Raw genomic sequence first — 23,563 nt, forward strand, 5'->3', positions numbered from 1 at the left:
ACCACCTTGGTCCGAGGAGAAGCCAAGGAGATTGGTTCAAGGAGGAACATGGCATGCTGGAGGAGAGTGCCATGTTAGAGTAGAGAAGTGCATGTCCTACCACCATGCACGTTCAACCCACGAAAACATGTCCTACCACCATGCATGTCCTACCACCATGCACGTCCGACCAACACTTGCATGGGTGGTCAGTAGGAGGTGGATCAACTAGCTAGAGGAGACTAAGTCAAGATTCCTAGAGACAGCTTCAACAACATACGCGGGAATCTCTCATTCTTCCCACAAATGGGGGGTTTGTTACATTTCGAATTTTGAATGTTTAAATGTAATAAATATAATAAAATATCCCTATCATAAGGGGATATCAGTTGAGGATCCCAGGCCTATAAATAGAGAGCTTATGGGATGAGAGAGGGGCTTCTTCTGCTTCTTCTTTCTAGAGAGAGAAAATTGGGACTGTGTATTCTAGAGAGAGAAAGTTGGGTCTGAGTATTCTAGAGAGAGAATTCTTGTATTTTTGCAATTTGTACTGAAGAAACTCAGTTGGCTCAGTCCATATGATCTTGAGTACAGGTTTATAAATCACAACTCTAAGTGGATTAGGCTATTACCGACAATCGGGGCTGAACCACTATAAAATCTCTTGTGTTATTTACTTTTTGTTCATTAAACCGTCTGTGTCGTTTTTATTTCTCTTGAAGGCTTGTCGTAATTGACGTTCTCACGTCGTTGGCTAAAAATACAGTCAACATTTTGGTGCTTTCATTGAGAGCCTGAAGAGAAGAACAGACGGTCCCTGAAGCAAGATGGCGCCTAAGAACACCACTGCTGCTTCCAAGAAGACAAGCACCTTTAAGGAGCATGCTAGATCCGAGGGTCCTAGCCCACAAGACCCAGAGAATGAGCCTAGAGTCGTGCTCGAGGATGTGACTCCAGAAGTTGAAGAGCTCCAGGAGACCATGGGGGCCTTCCAGGAGGAGATGGCACAATTCCACGCTAGGCAAGAGGCGTTTGCTGAAGAGATGGCCAGGCAGAGAGCTGCCTTAGAGCAGCAAAAACGCGATATGGAGGCCATAAGTGAGGAGCTTAGACAACAACAGGAGGAGGTCAATCGGAAACATCGTGAAGCAACGCTTGCTTTGGAAGCAACTACCCAGTTGGCCCAAGCCAATGCCCAAGCTGCAGTACGAGGAGGACCCCCTCTAGGAGCAAGGACCACAGAAGCTGGTGGTAGGAGCAATGATAGACCAAGGAGGGGTGGTAATAACCCACCTGGTGAGGGAGATGAAGTCCGATCGCACACTACCTCAACCCAAGGGGAGCACTCTAGAACCCCCTCCAGAAGTCACCGATCGGGCAGTAAAAAGACTCCACCTGAGCAGGAGCAAAATAAAGCTCCTAGAGAGAAGAGGACCTCTCAGTTCAAAGATGGGCATGGTGGGGATGAGGCTGATAGTCATCCCACCAACCAGTCAAGGGAAAAGGAGGACCACGACCCACGAAGGGGAGAAAACTGCCCAGAGCGCACCAAGAAGCCTCCATTGCACCCCGACCAGCGGCGTAGCAGGAGAGAGGAAGTCCCATGTAGTAAGCCCGCTGGGAAATCGAAGAGTACGGTGTTTGATCGGGTAGGAGAGCATGCTTCTCAGAAGGATCTAAGGGACGTTATCACCAACAAGAGGAGGACCGTCCTACCAGTCAAGTAGAAATACTTGACGGTGGCGCCCCAGATGGTAATGCCCGACCAGGCGGTCAAAACCTTGGAACCTCATCAGTTGCACCAGCTATCCAAGCCCAGCTTGATATGCTAGCAGCTGCAGTGCAAGGTTTGTCGAAACGATCTTCCGAGATAGATGCGATCGACTACCGGAGTGGCAGCCTGTTCTGTGCTCGAATAAGAGCAGCCCAACCACCAGCAAAGTACAAAGCACCGGTACTGCCAATTTATACCGAAAAGGCAGACCCGATAAGACATGTTGGGAAGTTTGAGGACCAGATGGAACTGCTCGGGGTGAGTGATGACTATCGGTGTAGAGTCTTCCCCACCACCTTGACGGACACTGCCCAGGAGTGGTATTGGAGGTTTAAACCAAACTCCATTACCTCTTGGGAGGCATTCAGGAAGGAGTTTTGTAGACAATTTAGCACTGCCTGGACTCCGCCAGTTTACGCCAATGACTTGGCAGATATCAAACAAGGAAAAGATGAGTCTCTAAAGAGCTATATACAGAGATTCATGAGGGAAGCCAATAGAGCAACCGCTGTAGGAGACGAAGGGAAGATGGTTGCCATATCTGCTGGGATAATTTATCGGAGTCCTCTATGGGACAGCATCCATCGCCATCCAATCTCAACACTTCAACAATTTCTTGACCGGGCGGAAAAATATATGAATTTGGATGATGCGATAGAGAAGGGGGAGAATGGCATAAACAACCCAAGCAGACCAACTGACTCTCCTAGTGATGGTGGAAGGAAGCGTGGAAATAATGGGTCTGACCACCATGAAGAAAAGAAAGCAAAGTTGGGTTCAAGTGAGAAGCCAACCAAGTATGAGCCTCAATTCACCAACTACACCACTCTCTCAGCCACCCGAGCAGAGATATATCTTGCTAGTCAAGAGGAGGTTCCTTACAAGAAGCCTCCACCCATCAGGGGAGAGATGAGGAAGAGAGACATGAACAAGTATGTCACTTCCATGAAGATTATGGTCACGACACAAATGAATGCAACCACCTCAAGGACGAGATAGAATTTCTTCTCCGGTCGGGCAAGTTGAAGAAGTACCGAGCAGAGACATCCCAAGGAGAAGGAGGTAGAAGCAACTCCGGATTCAAGCGACAAAGATCTCCACCCTTGCAGCCTGGACCTATGGACTTCACTGTAGACACTATATGTGGAGGTCCGCCCTTAGCTGAGGAGAGCAACGAAGCAAGAGGAGGAGTATGCTGAGGAGGAGTGCTAGGAGCAGGAATCGCTGGAGTGGTGTGCACATAGAGCATCGAAGGAGATATTATTTTTAAATACCGCTTTCAGAGTGGTAGCTTGATTTCGAGTTTCTTTAGACTTTTTATTTAAGTTTGGTGTATGAACTGGTTATTTGCTAACCAGTCATTTTATTTTGAACAATTTTGGTTGTTTAAGATTCGTTGTTAGACATGTTTTGTCATTTATAATTTACGAGTAATAAAAGAGACTACGCGCAGCGTGGTCGATTCTTGCTACAAATATGCATGTGTGTTAGTTATCCGAGCAGTGTTCAACTGGTCGATGTGTTCAAGCAGTGTTCAACTGCTTGAGTATTTTCCATATATTCTATGTGTTTCACGAGTAGTTAACTGCTCGAACAGATTCAGTCAGGTAGCAAGTGACTAAGGATCTTTCAACCTCCAACCACCTGGGGGGCACATGGGGTATGCTGGTATATAACTTAACACAGGCAATAAGAGCACGAGTTAATATATCTGTTTCTAGGCTGACTTGTAAATTTTCGAAGTCCAAAAAGGCCATTAAGCTAACTTGCTTGGCAAAGCTTAAGTAACTTGGAATTTTTTTTAAAATCTCAAGTTAGGAGCAGATATTCGTGTGACCATAAAAATCATGCTCATAAAATGTTAGAGCAATAAGAGTGTGAGAAAGTATACTTAGCATGGACTTATGAAATGTCTAGAATTTCTAAGTTAGAAAACTAAGTACTCATGCGAAAATCTAAGGCATACACCAGAGTGACTTTACTCTTCACAAAAAACTTATAACTTTTTAAGTCTAGAGGAGACTTAGAATGTTTTAAGTTAACAAGGAGAAGTAAAGTATAAATGCCAACAGCTACAAGTTTAGCTGATCAGGTGCAAAGTTTTCTTGCTCAGGAGAGCAGATACAACTTCCCTGGTCGGCTAAGCATGTATCATCGATCAACTTCCCTGGAGTGAATCAAACAAATGCATGCAAAATAGATGCTACATGGTGAAAATTTGTCCTTGGGAGGAGAAGTCAAGTTTTCACCAAGATTGATTGAGAGAAATCAATCTCCCAAAATAATTATGGGAGGTTCGAGCGAGGTGCTTCGATGGTTTTTCCTAAAAGTGCCTAAGAGTGCCCAAGCGAATGCATAAAAAATGTGTGGGTCGAGCATACACCTTGAGATGGCCCTTGCCTGAAGAGTGCATGCCTTGTGTCTAAGGATATATGCATCTGATCGGACACTCTTCCGAGCGGCTGTGTTAGTCCAAACAGCCCATGCATCCGATGAGCCAAGATGAGTCTAAGTAGTCTTGTGTCCGAGGAGCAAAGAAATGTCCGATCGAACCTTGATGGAGGAGCCAAATGCTTGGCTCGGGCCATGTCCAAGGAGAAGCCAAGTTATTGGCTTGGACCTTGGTTCAAGGAAATATCATGAAAGCTCCGATCGGGCCATGTCCAAGGAGAAGCCAAGTTATTGGCTTGGACCTTGGTTCAAGGAAAGGTCATGAAAGGTCTGATCGGACATGTTCGAGGAGAAGACCATGCATGTGTGCCAAGGGATTGGCTCGGATCTTAGCTTGAGTAGTCCCTAGATGGTTGGCTCGGACAAGTTCGAGGAGAAGACCATGCATGTGTGCCAAATGGTTGGCTCGGACCAAGTTCGAGGAGAGGTGTAGAGTCCAAGAACTTTACTTAGCTAATCGTTTAGTAGTATTATAGTATGTTTAGTGTTATCTTTGTTACTATGGATTTTTGGTTCAGACCGGGAATTATTTGGACACTCATAGTAGTACTTATAGATTTTCTAAGTTTAATCTATAGTTTAAGAATATTAAGTATAACCTAAGGTTTGATTAATGTGACTGATATTAAGGATTATATTTATTATATTATAAGGTTTAGACATCAACTAATAGGATTTTAAGCACATGTTATGAATGGTGATTAAGGATTAAAGATTTTTGAGGATTTAATTTAATAAGGAGTAAAGTTTGAATGTTATAGGGTCAGTCAGCAGCTTTGAATACGTTGAGGGCTTAGTCAAGGCTGTTTACTCCATTCAAACTTAGCTAAAAATGTGTAATTTCGTGTTTAATTATTCAGCGTGTGCCGATATATCGCAGCTATAGGGGGCGATATATCGCAGCACGTAAATACGGAAAACACGAAACGATGCACGGTCGCCTCGGGCATACTGGCCCAGGCGATATATCGCCTACAGGGGGCGATATATCGCCTCCTCCAGTATGTTTTCAAACGTTTTTGAATTCATTTCCTTTCAGCCATTCAAACTCCTTCAACAGTCCAGCATCTTTTGAACGAGTCTTCAGCCTCTGCTGAACGATTATTCAAATGATTTTCACCTAAAAAGCCATTATTTTTATTCAAGTAAAATCAAGATACTTTCTTTCCCAAACTCTATAAATAGGACCTAGTACCCAGCCATTATTCACCATTTGCTCTAAGTTCAGAAGCTGCTAGTGTTAAGTGAGTGTGAGAGTGTAAACACCTGGTTTGGGAAAACTATAAGCTTAAACATCATAAGCTTATCAAACACTTTGGGAAGTGAGTTCTATAGTATTTCGGTGGAGGTGTAGATTGGTCTTTCAAGTCTTTGAGGTAACCAAAACTCTAGTTCCTTTCTGTATTATGTTATTTTCTTTCTCATAGTCTTCTACTCAATCTCTAACCTTAATATTCATTTTGGTTAGGGAATCTAAGTTCTTGAGCACATAAGTTTCGGTAAGCATTTTTCTCAAATGGTTTAGTCTTTCCATCTCTTTCATTTCATCTCCTTTCTTTAGACTCACTCTTTCTTATGGTTTTAGGATTGTTCCAAAAAGTCCCAACTCAGTCCATTATATCCCGGTAACTTTGGTAAGGAAAATAGGCTAGAATCAATATGTAATGTGCTTATGTTATCTATATGTTTTATGTTATTAAATGTGTTATGATATGTATATATGTTTGTAGGCTTGGGCATATGACCCATATGACTAACAAGACCCCAAATGGGTTATGGGCATATGACCTACTTAGCTAGTAGGACCCCACTAATCCCATGGGCATATGCTTGTTTAGTCTATGGGACCCCAAGTAATAATGGCCATTATAATAAGTGTATGTTATATGTATTATGTTAAGTCTTTATGTTTCTTATGAAATTATGTATATGACTATGTGTTAGATTTTTCCTTGCTGGGCATTAGGCTCATTCCTTTTTGTTTTATGTGCAGGAAAATAAGCTTTAGAGGCGGTAAGATTCGTGACGCTTGGAGGATGTGTATCGATGGTCAATGGAGTCAAGGGGCCGAGCGTTATTCGATTCGAGGATGTAGTCTCATTTTATGTTTTTATGGTTTTATGTGTATTTTCCGCACCAATTATGTAATGTCTTTTATTTTAAATCATCTTTTGTTTTTTTTTAAAGACAATGGGATCCCATAATCCTTCTTAGTATTCTGTTTGTTTGTAAATAACTCTTATTTTGCAAGTTACTCAATAAATTATGGTATTTTCGTAAAAATGTAAGTTTTATGTATAGTTTCGTTAATGGTCCAAATAGTCTAGAGTAATGGGTCATTACAAGAGGTCCCATGCATGCCCAAGAGATGGACTTAGTTTTTTGGCCAAGGGTACGCAATGTTCGATCGGACATGGCTGGAGTGTTCAGGTCCGATCGGATCACATTATGCCCGCGTGTGTCTAAGTGTTGGTATCCGAGTAGCTAGGCTGCATCCAAGCGGAGTAGGGAGCATTCGTCCGAGCAGCTGTATTTACTTTGCCCATTTGATTTGGGTTTGGGGTAGGCAAAGTGTATACTTAGGGGCTTTGGCTACACGATTTTGCCAAAAATTCTGGACATACATGTGGTCCGATCGGACCGCACTTTATGCTCTTCGGGAGCTCACGTCCGATCGGAGATGGTGGGCTATGGTTAAGGCTTCAGGCGTGCATTTCTTTGAACGAGGCGAGTGATCACTTCCGATCGGACCACACTTACCTGTCTTTGCATTGAAGTGCCTGACTTACTTGGCAGCAGACTTTGAACCCCCTTAGACGCCCATGCCCGATCGGACTACACAATTGCCTAAAGTTTTCAATGCCCGATCGGACATCCTGGGGAATTCACGCTGGGCTCGCGTGGAGGCAGGGCTGGACGTTTCCTTGGTCAGGCTTTGTCCGATCGGACCATGTCATGAAAGCTCCGATCGGACCATGTCCGAGGAGACCATGCATGTGTTCCAAAATGCTTGGCTCGGGCCTTAGCTTGAGGAGTCCCTAGATGGAAAGCTCCGATCGGACAAGTTCGAGGGAAGATCATGCATGTGTGCCAAGGGTCCGATCGGACATGGTTGGAGGAGCCTAGTGCTGGGCTCGGACCTATCTGAGGTGAGCTTCAAAGTCATTGGCTTGGACCTTGGTCCAAGGAGAAGCCACAAAGAGTCCGATCGGACCTTAGTTTGAGCTTCCAAGATGTGTGGCTCGGACATGACCGAGGTGAGTTTCCAAAAATATGTGACTCGGACATGTACGAAGAGAGCCAAAGTGATTGTCTCGGACCCATGTCCGAGGAGAAGACAAGGAGTTCATCCATGGTCCGATCGGATGGATCACCGAAATTCTAATCCGAGCGCAACCAAATCGAGGATATTCAACAACCTGTCTCTATACTATGATGATTTTGCAACATATACAAAGGGAGCTTATGTTTTCATTGTATCAAGGAAATGGAGTTTGAAGAAATCACCAGACAAGTCCTGTCGTGGGAGTTTACGTGAAAGTTATCAACCGGATAGGAGCTTTTGAATGATCTCAAGAATATTTTGCTAGAAGAAAAGTTTATCATACGAGGGAAATCGTATAATAAACTTGGGGGGCAAATGTTATACCCAAAAATTGGAGAATGCATCCTAGGAGGCTAAGGAGAATGCATTCTAGGAGAGCTAAGGGGAGTGGTCCTAGGAGACCCCAAGGAGGATGTGGTCTTAGGAGACCCCAAGGAGAAAGTGGTCTTAGGAGACCCCAAGGGTGTGTAGGAGGCAAGCCTCCCAAGGTTTCCTAAGTGTTGGCTCGAACGTGTCCAAGGTAAGTAGCTAAGGAGGAGGAGTCTCATGCAAGAGGATGGAGACTTAGATTTTGATAAGGAGAGCCTATACAATGTTCGATCGGACATGTTTGGGAGATGCTAAAGGAAAATGCCTTGAACTTGTCCAAGGTGAGATGTCATGGAGGAGGTTGCCTCAATGTTGTCCAAGGTGAGGTGCCAAGGAGGTTGCCTCGGACCACCTTGGTCCGAGGAGAAGCCAAGGAGATTGGTTCAAGGAGGAACATGGCATGCTGGAGGAGAGTGCCATGTTAGAGGAGAGAAGTGCATGTCCTACCACCATGCACGTTCAACCCACGAAAACATGTCCTACCACCATGCACGTCCGACCAACACTTGCATGGGTGGTCAGTAGGAGGTGGATCAACTAGCTAGAGGAGACTAAGTCAAGATTCCTAGAGACAGCTTCAACAACATACGCGGGAATCTCTCATTCTTCCCACAAATGGGGGGTTTGTTACATTTCGAATTTTGAATGTTTAAATGTAATAAATATAATAAAATATCCCTATCATAAGGGGATATCAGTTGAGGATCCCAGGCCTATAAATAGAGAGCTTATGGGATGAGAGAGGGGCTTCTTCTGCTTCTTCTTTCTAGAGAGAGAAAATTGGGACTGTGTATTCTAGAGAGAGAAAGTTGGGTCTGAGTATTATAGAGAGAGAATTCTTGTATTTTTGCAATTTGTACTGAAGAAACTCAGTTGGCTCAGTCCATCTGATCTTGAGTACAGGTTTATAAATCACAACTCTAAGTGGATTAGGCTATTACCGACAATCGGGGCTGAACCACTATAAAATCTCTTGTGTTATTTATTTTTTGTTCATTAAACCGTCTCTGTCATTTTTATTTCTCTTGAAGGCTTGTCGTAATTGACGTTCTCACGTCGTTGGCTAAAAATACAGTCAACACAAGGTTTCAAAGCCCATTATCTCCATCTAATTTGTACATGAGATAGGCATGCATATACAGTATAAATTTTATATATATATGTGTGTGTGGGCCTATCTGAAACCAAAAGAAAAAAAAATCATGATTATATGCGATAACACTTTAACCGAATATATATATCTTTTCTATATAATAAGTGTGTAGATAACGGAAATTCTTGGTTTTAATGATTTTTTATTTTTTTAGTGTTAACTTTTACGGAATATTCTTATATTTAACAGAATATTCCTATATTAAACGGTAGTTTGTAAACACTTAAACTTAAATAAAATAAATTAAAAAAATTAAAATATGATATTTTTTAGATATTTTACCATGATAATTATTTACAAATAATAAATAATTAAACAAATTAAAATAAAATATTTTTTAGATATTTTACAATGATAATTATTTAAAAATAATAAATAATTAAACAAATTAAAATAAGATATTTTACGATGATAATTATTTAAAATAATAAAATCATACATTTTATAAATTAAATAAAATTTAATTAAACTTAAAATAACTTATTAGAATAATATCATATTAAACATATAATATAATCTACTGTCAATTAGGAACAAATTATTTTTTTTAAAAAAATATAGCAAGAAACTTAAATTTAAAATCCACGTATAACATTTAATATTGCATTAAATATATAATATATAATCTCTGGTTGTCACTCTCAAATTTAAAAACTAGAACAAACATAAACTTAAATATAAATAAATAGATTATTTAAATAAAATATGATATTTATTTGAAATTTATATGATATTAATATCAATTTAATAAAAATAATTAATAAATTCTATAAATAAAACTAAACAAACGTGCATATTGCATGCACGTTGCTTTGTATCTAGTATCTACATAAATATATGTATGTGTGTATACAAAGCATTTACATTGTATTTATTATATGTATATACGAATATGAGTGTTAGAAATGAAACAAATGCACTACCGTGATGTGGGTTGTTGAACCTTAAATATATAGTCTAAAGTGAACAATATATATATATATAGCAGTTCCTAAAAATTAAGTGTTATGCGCATGCAATTCACAATATCATAAATATAAATATTCGACCCGATCTACTTACTTGAGAACGTACCACAATGAACAAAATCGAAAATAAATGGAGGTCACAATTAAATCTTCGTCGTCTCCTGAAAAAAAAAACAAATATATACATAAGAGATTAAAAAAAGAATTTTTTTTTTATCATTTATAGTATAAATAATAAAGGAGAATAAACACACTTATTCAAATATGTGCTTCACTTGTGTTTCTCAAATTTGGAGAACTCTTAAGAATATATTATGTTGAATATTGTGGAAGGTTTAAATAAGTAAAAGATGATATCTTTAAATCTTAAATTCAAATTTGAATTCAAATTCAAATAGGATTTTAGAATATAAAATAATGATATTATCTTATAAATATCAATACAGTTAGATTTTATTTCAAATTTTTAAATTCAAAATTAAAAATAAAATTTGAATTTTAAAATAATGATATTATCTGACATAAATTTTTTAGATTATTCCCCACAAATTTTAGAATAATCAATTAAAATATTGGTCAAATAATCTCTTTATATATAAAATAAATTATTAAAAATATATATAAAGAGATTTCAAGACATAAAATTGTCACCAAAATGATAAAATTCTAAAACCATGTGAAATAATATGAAATTTCCAAATCCCAAACGAGCTCATCAAAATCAATTCAAATGATGAAATATCATTCCAAAATTTCAAAGAGGTCATTTACCTCACAAAATCTCAAAAAATGGTTATTGTACCTACAAATTCAAAAGTGCACTAAAACTTAAAAGCCATAATAAATGGTATCTCAAAAAATGGTCATTCACCTCTTAATTATCAAAGTATCATAAAATCTTTGAAAAAACCGGAACTACGTTAGAGTTGATTCCTAAAAAGGGATACGTAGGCAATTTAGTTGCTAAGACTAAGTGCAGTCGCCAATACCGCAAAATAGTATAAAAACACAAATCTCAAAATTCCATAAAAGGTCATCCACCTAGGAATTTTTCCAAATTTTCAAATGGCAAAGAATTCCTGAAAATAGTCATATACCGGAATTCTTATATTCAAATTCTAAAATATCTCAATTCGAACTACAAGCGGCTTGATCCTTCACAAAGAAGGTATGTAGGCAACTCAGTTAGCCAAAAGTACTGAGTTCAGCTGCAATTCCAAATTCATCACAGTTCTCCCTAAATTATTTTAATATCATCGTAATTGGAATCAATTGGTATTTCCTTTAAACAAAATGATTGTAATTAAGAGGTTATTCTTATAATCTCGGATGGGTCGAACTTAAATAAATAAAATCTTATGCTATAAATTTGGCATAGGTGAAATTGTGTTTTGCATTTATTTTTAATTTTCTAAATATGAAATTTTTGCTTAACAATGACTAATAAGTCTATCTCTGTTAGATGACTGATAAGTCTATCTCGGTCAGATGACTAAATAATTCTGTCTCGGTCAGATGACTGAGAAGTCTATCTCGATCAGATGACTCATAAGTCTTTCTCGGTCAGATGATTGAGAAGTCTGTCTCGATAAGATGATTGATAAGTCTATCTCGGAGGTCCCATACCCTCCTAGCCATGTGGCGTGTAGGTCACCTTAGCCTTTTGGCTCTGACTCTAAATAACTAGCCTTTAGACTAGACAAGCGCTTTTGGCTTTCATCGAACTTAAGGTCGGTCAAGCATTTCATGCTTCTGATGATAATGCTTATGTCAATTAGATCTAATCTTTCCGGCTTACGTTAAACACGCTAATACCGTTCTTGACTTATAAGCCAATACCATACGACCAGTGCTCAATACTACTGCCAAACTTGACTAACGAGTTACAACTTCACAATAAATATTGACACCATTGCCGATTCTGACTAATAAGTCAGTACCATTCACAGATAACAAATTTCCAAGCACTTGATATGCATTCCAGATATACAGATAGAGCATTCAACATGTTACATCAAAAACCATGCATGTCACATATGGGGTGCAATTTTCTTACCTCTGGTTCGAGCGAGAAATGCATTAAGAACGACCCTTGAGAACGATCAATCCTTTAATCCCTTAGCGATCACGTAGTCATAACCAAATATAACCTCAATCAATGAAAATGAGCAATGAAATGTTCATGACCTAAACCTCACTCCCGGGACCTCGAATAGTACTCAAACGGTGAGTAGATTCGATTCCGAGCCTTAGGAATTGAAACCTTGAGCCAAAACCCCTCAAAAGTGCCCAAAATGTGAATCAGGAAAAGCAGGTTAGCGCTACCCCTCTAGTGCCCTAGTGCTACAAGCATGGTAGAATGCCCTTGGCTAGTGTTGTATGGGCGCTGTAGCGCTACAACCAGGGTTTTCAACCCTGGTTTTTCCCTCCTTTGACTCCTCAATTTACAATCTGAAAAACAAGCTTCCAAACCTCATTAAAACTCCCAATTGAACCCAAATATCATATACACAAGTCCTAGGCATAATAACCTAACCAAACTTTGCCAATTGTCAACTTTCAAGCTAAAAATCTCAACTGAAACTCAATAGGAAAACAGAGCAAGAACCAAAGTTTAAATGGCTAGAAACTCACCGCAATCTCATAATCATACCCTCTTCAATGGTAGAACATAACCCTAGATTATCAAAGCTTGGTTCCTTAGCTTGGTTCATAAAAAAGAGCTTCAAAATTCAAAGAGAAATGAAGAAGAAAATGATGAACGGGAGAATAGAAGGTGATGCTCTGTTTTGCTTAGCTTTCCATAGCCTTCCCAAAGGTTTATATCTATCCTTAAGTGAAAAGACTAAAATGCCCCCAAGCCTATTTAAAACCCTCAACAACCACCAAGGGCAAAATCGTCATTTCCCGTCTATCTCGTTAATCATAATTAACACCCTCCAATTTTCATTATTCCAAATATTCTCAAATGCTAATAATTCATATCCCATTACCCTTTAATTCACGGTAATGTTCTAATCACCAAATTACCCTGAGACTCACCCCGAGCCTCGAAATTAACCCCGTTATGACCAGACTGATAACTTGCATTCAAAGATCGTCTCATGCTGAATAACTCGAACAAATCCACATTATAATGTGGTCTTATTCATAATTCACCAACATGCATGGAATACACAATTACGCCCTCAACAGACCAAATTACCAAAATGCCCTTATGACTAAAAATGGACCCATATGCATGCATTTATCATCATATAATAATATAACTCACATAACACATGCATATAATCATTTAATGGCATAATAAATCAATTATGACCCTCCCAGCCTCCTAATCAAGGTTCTAAACCTTATTAGGAAATTTGGGTCATTACACGAAGCACTATAAATATTTTTGTGTCATTTATCTTTTTGTCTTGATTTCTTCTAATTTCTATCGTTTTACTTGACTCCGTTTCATTGACCAATTCAAGGGTCAACAAATACCATATGGTATCTTTTAAATGTAAAATAGGAATATAAATTTTGGTATATTAATTTTTGTTTAAGTTTATAGTTTAGTTACTTTTCGGTTAACATAATATGAAAAAAAAAAACAAAAAATTTGCTTTTTTATTATGATCATCTTCTCCAGTGACAGCGAAAAAATATATGATTGCCACATATTAAAATGACCACCTTGAAGAGTAGGTCGCGATTGTACCACTCTTGAGCCCAACCGACTAGTAGTGTGGCCGGAACAAATTTTGAAGTTAAAAAGAAGAAAGAGAAAGAAATAAAGTTGAAAAAAACAAACAAACAAAAAAAAAACTGACAAAAAAGTACCTGATGAAAAACAGTATACATGTAAATTAAATTAAGGACGGTATTTTTGTAATTAAATTATAAAAAATGATATAGTGTAAATTGTGTTTGGTAACTTTTATTTTTATTTTTCGTTTAAAAACTAAAAATAAAAAAAACATGTTTGGTAATTCATGTTTTTATTTTTTATTTTATAAACTCAAATAAAAAAATATTTTGTGATTATTATTTGGTAATTTAAAGATTTTTTTTATATAAAAAATGATTTATTCTATGTTTTCTCTTATTCATTTTCTCTCCAGATTTTGAAATTATAAATATACAAATTTTATTACAAAAATTTATATAATAATATGGCACAGGTAGTGTAAAAAGATGTCTTTTGGGTTTGTAGTAAAAAGATGTAGAAAAAAATGGGAATTTGGTAAAAGGAGACCAAGTAATAGCTGCTGAGTTTGGACATTGCTCACACGCATGGGCCGCATGAGAGCAGGCACGGAGCTGGGCCGCAGAAGGGAGCAAAGGAGCCAGGTGGGCTGTGGGCCTGGGAGGCAGGGAAACGGGCAGAGCGGTATTGGGCTAAAACTTGCAGAAGGGGATCACTTGCTGGGCCGCGGTGTGGAGGCTACGTTCGTGAGAATTTTTAAAAAATATGGCTTTTATATTATTAATGTACAAAAATATGAGAGTTATACATTTCTTTATTTGTAAGGAAAATTTATTAAAGAAAAAGTTAAAGTATGAGAAACACAATTAGTAGCTAACTAAAATATGTAAATGTCACATTTTTTTTTATCATAGTTATGTTTTATTTGATTTTGAAGGTAATTTTATTTTTATTTATTTTATTTTTTTCCATCATTTTTTTTCCTTACTTGTTTTTTCTTCCATTTTTTTCTACCAATTTTTTCCTTCGTCATCTTTTCTTTCCATTTTTTCATTATTCTTCATTTTTTTATTCATTTATTTATTTTTTTCTTTCATTTGTGTTGTTTTTTTTTTTTTCAGTTTTTTTTTTCATTTATTTATTTATTATTTTCTCCTTCCATTTTTTCACACATATGGTCTTTTTTTTTTTCTTCTTCCATTTTTTTTCATTTTTTTCTACCAATTTTTTTATTCATATTTTTTTCTTTTCATTTTTCCATTATTTTTCTTTTTCTTCTTTTCATTCTTATTTATTCATCTTTTTTTTTTCATTCATCATTTCTTGTGTTTTTTTTTTCATTTTTGTACTTATTCTTTTCTCATTCTATTTCTTTTTTTTTCTTTTTTTTCACACATATTTTAACATTACATAATTATTCTACTATTTTTTTTATTTATTATCTTTTATTATTGTAATTTTTTTTATAGTTTTTTCTAGTATATGTAAAAAAAATTCAAATCAATTTTTTCAGCATTTTCTTTTTACTGTAACACTTATAGGAATACCAAAATTTGGAAAGAAAACTAATAAAAATATGAAAACGTGAATGGGTAACTGGTTACCTTCACATTCTTTGTGTGTATATTTCTGAGGGTAACTGGTTACTTTCACGTTCTGGTGTGTGTATATTTATGGTAACTAGTTACTTATGTTACTAAAATCATAGTTACTTCTTCTTCCTTTTTTAATGAAGTGTTCTTCCATTTTTTCCTTCAAATTTGATATTTCTTTTCATATTTAATATGACTAACTCGTCACCCCTCTTAGGTAACTAGTTACCCCTCTTATGACAGAAATTTACTCATCTCAGGATAACTGGTTACCCCTCCTGGTGCATGTTATTTAACCTAGCTCTATGATTTTTTTTAAGATCAATCAAGTAACTGGTTACCCTACCAGGATTTGAAAAAAAAAAACGCACAATCTTAAAAAAAAAACATGTTTATAATAAATAAATAATAATTTAAAAAAAAATTAATATTACAAATTTTTTTTACAAAACAACCAAAAAACAATATAAAAAAACAAATAACCTAAAAAAATAACAATCAAATTACAAACACACTCCTCCAAATTTGATTAAGAGTAAAACTATGGCATAAACCAACTTTTATACAAAAATATGGGAAAATAAACCCATAAAAGTGAAAATTCTTAAAAAAAACCATATATTAACTTTTTTTGAAAAAAAGCCATATTTTTGCACACTCTATTAAAAATCTCATATAAAATGTAATTTTCTCTAAATATAACTTTAAATCTCAGTTGAGGTGGCTGCCTCGAGCTGGATCAGGTCATCTCCTTGTAGCTTCGTCTTTGGTTACAGGGAACTCTTATAAATTTTCAGGAAATTCTTATTAATATAGAATGTCAAAATTAGAATTCAAGAGTATGTTGCATACACATATAAATATCTTATAATTTAGGACAATTACTCATAGTATAATTATGTATAACATTGCGTAGTTAAGAAGTAAGAAGAACAAGTTCACACGTAATATATGGTTTATATATATTATCTGTTGAACACCACAACACGTGAAAGCGTAATTATTTTATTATTACAAAAGTAATTATACCAAGACTTGAATACAATATTTGACCATAACACACACTAAATACTTACACACTTTATTTTGGAACACTCACTAGTGACTTCTCTCACACTCTTTACATACACTTATATAGTACTTACTCAGACTCAGACTTTTTGAAATATTTTGTGTATTTACTTTTGGACATTGCTACAACAACTTGGATACACTTGAAAGGAACCTAAGATCCCTATTTATACTTATCAAAGTCAGTTGCAATAGCCGACTTTAACATGCTAAAAAACTCTAGCAATTAATTGATTATGGGCTTGGCCCAAAAACTAGAACAATCTTGTATCTAAGGACTACAAGCTTCTTGAAACTTTGACTTACATATATTTCTTCTAGACTTGAAAAGAGATGGATGTGCTTGAAAAATGAAATGCCAACAATTAATTAGATCATCTTCTGATCTTCAAGAAGATGTAACAAAATGGCAGTACTAAACTCTTACACCATAGGCACAGAGAGAGAGAGAGGAGAAATATATTGCTCTTAATTAATATTAATTATATATGTTAATATTCTTGACTGTAAGCATTGCTAACTTTGGAAATTAAGGTAATTATCTAAGGTTTCTAGCTAGGAAAGAAATCAATGATTCATATTGGATAATGATCATGCAGTGGCCGGGCATTTCTAGCTGGCCTAGTCAGATACAAATAAACATTTAATCCAATATGAAAATTCAAAGTGGCCCAACTACGAAAGATTAAGATTGTGATTTTAGGAAGAAAAAAAAAAGGATTATTGTTGTTTAATGATGTAATAATGGGTTCTAATTTATTTATACCGCAATATACGGGTGAGATTTTATTTTTTTACTCCTGCGTGTGCCATCCGTCGTCATATACTCGATCATAGATCCCCAAAGAAAAGTTTTTATATTTTTTATTGGTACAAACTTTAATATATATATATATATATTGATCCCTTTTTCCTACTTTATTCTAAAATTTGAAAACAACACATGTAAATTTTTAATTTAATTGAATAAACATTTAAGACCGTTAATTTACTTTTACAAAAAAATTTAATTCATAGTTCTCCTTCCGTATTATTTGGCAACCATCATATCAACCTATCAAATAAATAAAAACTCAACTATTAAGAAGAAACAAATAACTATCTATGAATGAACAAAGAAAATGAAGATCAGAGAAGACAGGCAAACACATTTTTCTAATTATTTTAATTTATTCAGGTCATTTTATATATATAACCTGCTTACATTTTAAGAATATTGACTCTAATTGGCTATGATTTTAACTTGTAATTTTCAATATAAAGCACAATTTGCTTGTCATCCTTTTATGGTAGATTATTTATATACATGGCATAACATATAGATATAAAAGTATTCATGAATGTTTGAATAGTTATCATTGAATATTTTTTATCATTTGAATTGAAAATCAGCACGTTCTAGCACTACTTATTAATTGTTTCTTTCTGGTTTGTATTTATTGGGAGATCCTAATATCACATCATCTGTATTATTTGGTCATAGGAGGTCTCCTTAATGTGTTTCCTTTTCAATATGTTATTAGATCATCTCCAATGCAAGATGTAAATTTTGTACTAAATTTAGCACAAAAAACAAGCTAATGTTATATTTGGCTTAATATTTACAATTGTGCTCGAATGCACAAGATACAAATTAACACAAAAAAATCAATAATTTATTTAATATTTATGGAGAACATACAAAAATCAAATTTTTTATTACCCAAATTATGTACTCCAATAAATTTTCTATTAAAATAAATTCAAAACTAATATATGGTTGATCATCAATTGTCAATTACTCAAATATAATAATTAGTGGCAATATGGTAAATAAAAAAGTAGCATTTATTGATGTACCAAATTTGACTCATACTATACTTTGTGCCAAATTTGAGATAACTGTAAGCATTTGTCAAATTTGACACATTTTTTATAACACCGTTGGAGTTGTATTTTTTATAAGATGTACTAAATATAACATTGCACCAACTTTTAGGCACTCCATTGGAGATGCTCTTATGAAGTTTCCCAATGTACATAGTTATCTTTTTTGAAAATAAACTACTTGGTCTGTGTTAGTTTTCTTTTTATATTTTATTATTATTATTATTATTATTATTATGTGTTTATTACTCTAAGTTGTTTTGGTTTTGTTCACTTGGACTACAAACATTTGAAATTAATTTTTTTTTTCAATAGTACTATTAAGATCTTAATAATTTAGCTTTAATTTCTCATCATATTGTATGCATAATTTTTTTTATTTAATAAGGATTATGGTAGAACATATAACATATTTTTTTTATCATTATCATTGTATTGAATGTGACTACATTACTATTATTGTGTTTTGGCAAAGTTAATAGGTTTTAGATAATTTAATGAGTTTATCTCATATTTTTTTAGTCTATGCTCTTAATCCTCCTTAGCAACACTTTTTTTTTATCTCCATACTCTTTATTTTTACATTTATATAGTTCTTTTGAGTTTTATTTTCACCAGTTATAATCATACTTTAATTATAGTTTAGTATTTTTTTTGTTACTATATTTAAGTATATTGATAGGTAAAATATTTTTAACTATAGTGTTAACTTACATTTTTATTAAATGGGTATGTTGACGCCGTTTTTCGTCAACTTAATTTTGAAGAGCACTAAACAATATTTTTCAGAAAGCAAAGAAGAACACAAGATTTTTACAGTAGTTAAAATTTGCCTAGTCAACGAGTCAATATTATTGATCTTGACACTCTCTCAAAGCTTTTTCAGAGCAATTTGACAGAGAATCAGTACAATTTTGTGTGTGTCTACAAATGAAAAATATCATGCTATTTGTAGACTTAGTTAAGAGAATATATTCCACTCATTCAGGGAAGTTACAATCAATTATTCAAATTTGAAATAAATGTAAATAAATACATTAATTACATAATATCTCATGATAATTGAGATTTAACATCTGATAATAACAAATCTCTAAGGAATAAGGATTTCCTAATAGCTGTTATATGCAAAACGCATTGTTGATCTCGAATGCGAGGTTAACGCACTTTCGAGATAGACCAAAACTTCGAGCTCGTTATTCCAGTCAACCTCCTTTTCTCCTAGCGATTTTGTCGAGCTGATTCTTCAGATACTAATGCCTTCGAGCTTGCAACTAAGGCTCGAACAATACACATGCTACAGAGAAGATTATCTTTTTCGAGCCTACAACTTGTACTCGATCATTAATAACAACGGATCAGGAATTATTTAAATTTATACAAATGTTCAGTCAATCCTTGTTATTTTTGAACTTACGCTCTATGAGCCTACATTTCGAGACTCATTTATTCATCTTCAAAATTTTGATGTAACAAAGTAACGTAAATATATTGATAATTTACAAATGAGAATTAAATATTTCTATTTATAAATATTTAAAATTATTATTATGTATTTATTGATGATTTAGAATAGATGTCCTGCATTGATAATATCACCAGTGAACCACCCTGTGCCATAAATTTGTTATAAAAAATAGATGTAATAACATCAGGCTATAGCTATATATTTATGCGTTACTTTTATTTTTATTTTTTTATTATTATTATATGAATATGTGTTTCTTGTGGATAAGTGTGTGTTTATAAATTGTAATAGCATATTGTTTTACTTTATTTTGAGTTTCCAATCTGAGAGGAGTGAGTCTAATTATAGGGTCATGCCACATGTACTTTTTCCTATTTCGTTGTTTTTATTTCTATAGTGAAATGAGTATGCTTGTGACAACATCCTACGACAACTTCATGTCACTATCTTCTTTTTATTGCTTGTTTATTCCAATAGTTATACTCACATTAAAATGGTTTTGTTTTTACAAATTCCAATAATTATTTTTCCTCAAAAGTCTATGGATCACTCCCATAAAAACTCCCATAATAAAAAAGTCTCCTACTGTGAAAAGGAATGATTACATACATTTATCTCTTGTCTCGTTCCCCCCGCTGACGTGAGTTTAAAAAGTTAATATAGTAATAAAATTCAGCACATCCGAAAGTGATGTCCCAAGCCTGTCCCCCGTATATATATATTATTCTATCTTTTTTTCTTACTTTTTTATATTTCTCTTTTCATAATATAATATTATATTATATATTTTTTAAATTAAATAAAATTAATATATATCTCTCTTTTTTAAAAGTTCATATGAGATTTTGTCATTTTTAAGACAAAATGTATATTTTTCTCCCGATCTAAAAAAAAACATACATAAAAGGAATGCTCTCGTCTCATTCCCCCCGCTGAGATTGTGATTTTAGGAAAAAAAAAAAAGGATTATTGTTGTTTAATGATTTAATAATGGGTTCTAATTTATTTATACCGCAATATATATATATATCATTTAAATAAATATTCTATAACATGACACTCATACGTTGTGCCCCCCATGTGGGGGAGAAGAGAGAGAAAGTACTACCGAAGATTTGCTCTCCTTCTTTCCACATATCACGAGTGTTGAATAGGATGTGGGTGAGTGGGACTCTCCAACATTATTTGCCTTTGGTATACATAATAGTTGAGAAAGCATCCACCAAAAAAACTCACTTATTATTATTGGTGCATGATCAGTTGAGATCAAAGCATGCACTGCTTAACAACATTATGTTTATTACTTGCCTTAAAAAGATAACGAACAATTAACATATATAGCCAAAAACAGACGATCGAGGATACAAGTTTTGATAGATATGGCTAGCTAATACGAAATGTTTTGCTATTATTATATACGTACGTAGAGACATTCATGTACAGTATAATTATTATCGACTTTTATTAATGATAGTGTTGTAATTAATGGGGAAAAAAGCAAAAGAAATAATAATAATAAAGGAAATGTAAATTTTTATTAAATAGCTTTTAATGGGTCATGTAGAAGGCAGCAGAAATACGCGATCCAAAGAAGGCAGCCAGAGTCTGGCTCGGCACTTTCGACACTGCCGCCGAGGACGCCGCCATTGCTTACGACAAAGCAGCTCTCAAATTCAAGGGCACCAAAGCCAAGCTTAACTTCCCTGAACGAGTTGTTCAAACAAGTAATAATATTATCAACAAGCAGCCGGAACATCATCACCAACATAATCAAGAGGCATGGGGAAAATGGGCAGCGGAAATACGCGATCCAAAGAAGGCAGCCAGAGTCTGGCTCGGCACTTTCGACACTGCTGCGGACGCCGCCATTGCTTACGACAAAGCAGCTCTCAAATTCAAGGGCACCAAAGCCAAGCTTAACTTCCCTGAACGAGTTGTTCAAACAAGTAATAATATTATCAACAAGCAGCCGGAACATCATCACCAACATAATCAAGAGGCATGGGGAAAATGGGCAGCGGAAATACGCGATCCAAAGAAGGCAGCCAGAGTCTGGCTCGGCACTTTCGACACTGCCGCCGAGGACGCCGCCATTGCTTACGACAAAGCAGCTCTCAAATTCAAGGGCACCAAAGTCAAGCTTAACTTCCCTGAACGAGTTGTTCAAACAAGTAATAATATTATCAACAAGCAGCCGGAACATCAGTGGCAGTGGCAGTGGCAGTGGCCACGCTTACAATCATCTCTCTCTCTATATATATATATGTTCTTTCAGGTTTATTTAATGGTTACGTTTTAAAATGATAATTGAATTTATATCGGGATAAATAATTTGGTTAATTTTATAATTTTCCTATTAAAGTTTTAACAAATATGATGAAATAATTTAGTATTTGCTTCCATTCCAAATAAATAAGTTTTTTCTCAAGCACAATTCGTGGCTTTATCACTTGAACCTGATCTGAATATAATTAAGATTTTAGATTGTTCCACAAAGCATATATAAGATGATATATATTGGTTTAAGTAGCTATACAGCAACCAACCTAATAACCGGCAATCATTATATATATATATATATTTTTTTTCTTCTTTCTCTAATAAATTAAACCAGTTAAGATGATTAATATAATTAATTAATAGTGACAATTATATGCTTTCTTTAGGGGCTGTAATATATTTCTTGATTTAGGGGATAATTATCCTTTGGAATATAATTATTGACGTCACATTACGTATAGTGGGCAGGAATGAGACAAGAGATATGTATTACTAGTACTACTACTAATAATTATTATTATTTCTATATCTTTTGTAAAAAAATATATATTTCTATTTCTATCAATTGCCCTAGCTAGCCATATTTAAACCTTATATATATAGCTAGCTTACTCATCTCTCTTCACTATATAGCCATATTTAGTTGGGCGTTTCCCTAACCCTAACCCTAAGTAGTATCGAAAATGTCTACATATCCTTCTCATGATCCGAAAGATGTATTAGGGAATAATGGTTCAGAAAAAAATAATGGAGGTGGTGATGATGGAGATGAGAAGAAACAAAATAAAAATAAAAATAAAAAGAAGAATGATCAGCATCATCAGGACAAAAAGTGGCCAACAGCTCAACAAGTGTTTGTAGGGGAACGCAAGGGGAAAAAAAAGTAGTGCTCATCATGATCCTCCTCGATTTCCTCTTCATCATGCTACTCAATGAAGTTATATATACATATATAAAGGTTTGTTTGATCTTCTTTACTGTTTTTGGTTTTGTTTGATCATCAAATTTCTTCTGTGCTTTAGATCTGATGATATATATGGTGATGTCGATGATGATGATGATATTGTTGAGGAGGAGATGATTTGGAAAGCTATAGCTAGCAATGTTGAAATATATAATTAGTAGAATAATAGTAATAAAGCAGTTTTTCTCTTCTCTTTTTCTCGATCTCTATATATCTGGTTAATGTAAGGGTGTTTTTTCTTTTTAAAGGGACGAATTTGGTAAGGGTTTAGTAGTACTCAGTTATGCTGATTAAACTTTTTGATTACTAGCTAGCTAGTTAATAGTTGGCATATATTTTATGGAATTAATCAGCAAAATTTCTGTATTATTGTTCACTGAAGTTAATGAAGCGATATATATATATATAATAAAGTGTTTAATTATATATACATAAGGTATATGATGTATCTTTTTTGGCTTTTATTTTTCCAAATTAACAAACTCTTGATAGATCTTACATTTTATGTATGTTTTTTTTATTTATATTAAATATGTTATACATCATTGGGTTGTGTACAAGAATTCCCACTTAGATTTTTAGATCCAAAGACAAATATACAGAGAAGAT

The 23,563-nt window shown here is 34.7% G+C and overlaps 1 protein-coding gene across 1 annotated transcript; it reads left to right on the forward strand.

Annotated features, from left to right (window-relative positions):
- Positions 1 to 1,064: 1,064 nt before the first annotated feature.
- LOC133780201 (ethylene-responsive transcription factor ERF091-like) lies at positions 1,065 to 23,112 on the forward strand. Its single transcript, XM_062220070.1, has 4 exons — positions 1,065 to 1,184; positions 21,275 to 21,881; positions 22,714 to 22,843; positions 23,013 to 23,112. Exons 1-4 carry the CDS (start codon positions 1,065 to 1,067, stop codon positions 23,110 to 23,112), a joined length of 957 nt encoding a protein of 318 aa, XP_062076054.1.
- Positions 23,113 to 23,563: the final 451 nt, after the last annotated feature.

The sequence above is a fragment of the Humulus lupulus genome, chromosome 5 (assembly GCF_963169125.1).
Source record: "Humulus lupulus chromosome 5, drHumLupu1.1, whole genome shotgun sequence".
Lineage (NCBI taxonomy): Eukaryota > Viridiplantae > Streptophyta > Magnoliopsida > Rosales > Cannabaceae > Humulus > Humulus lupulus.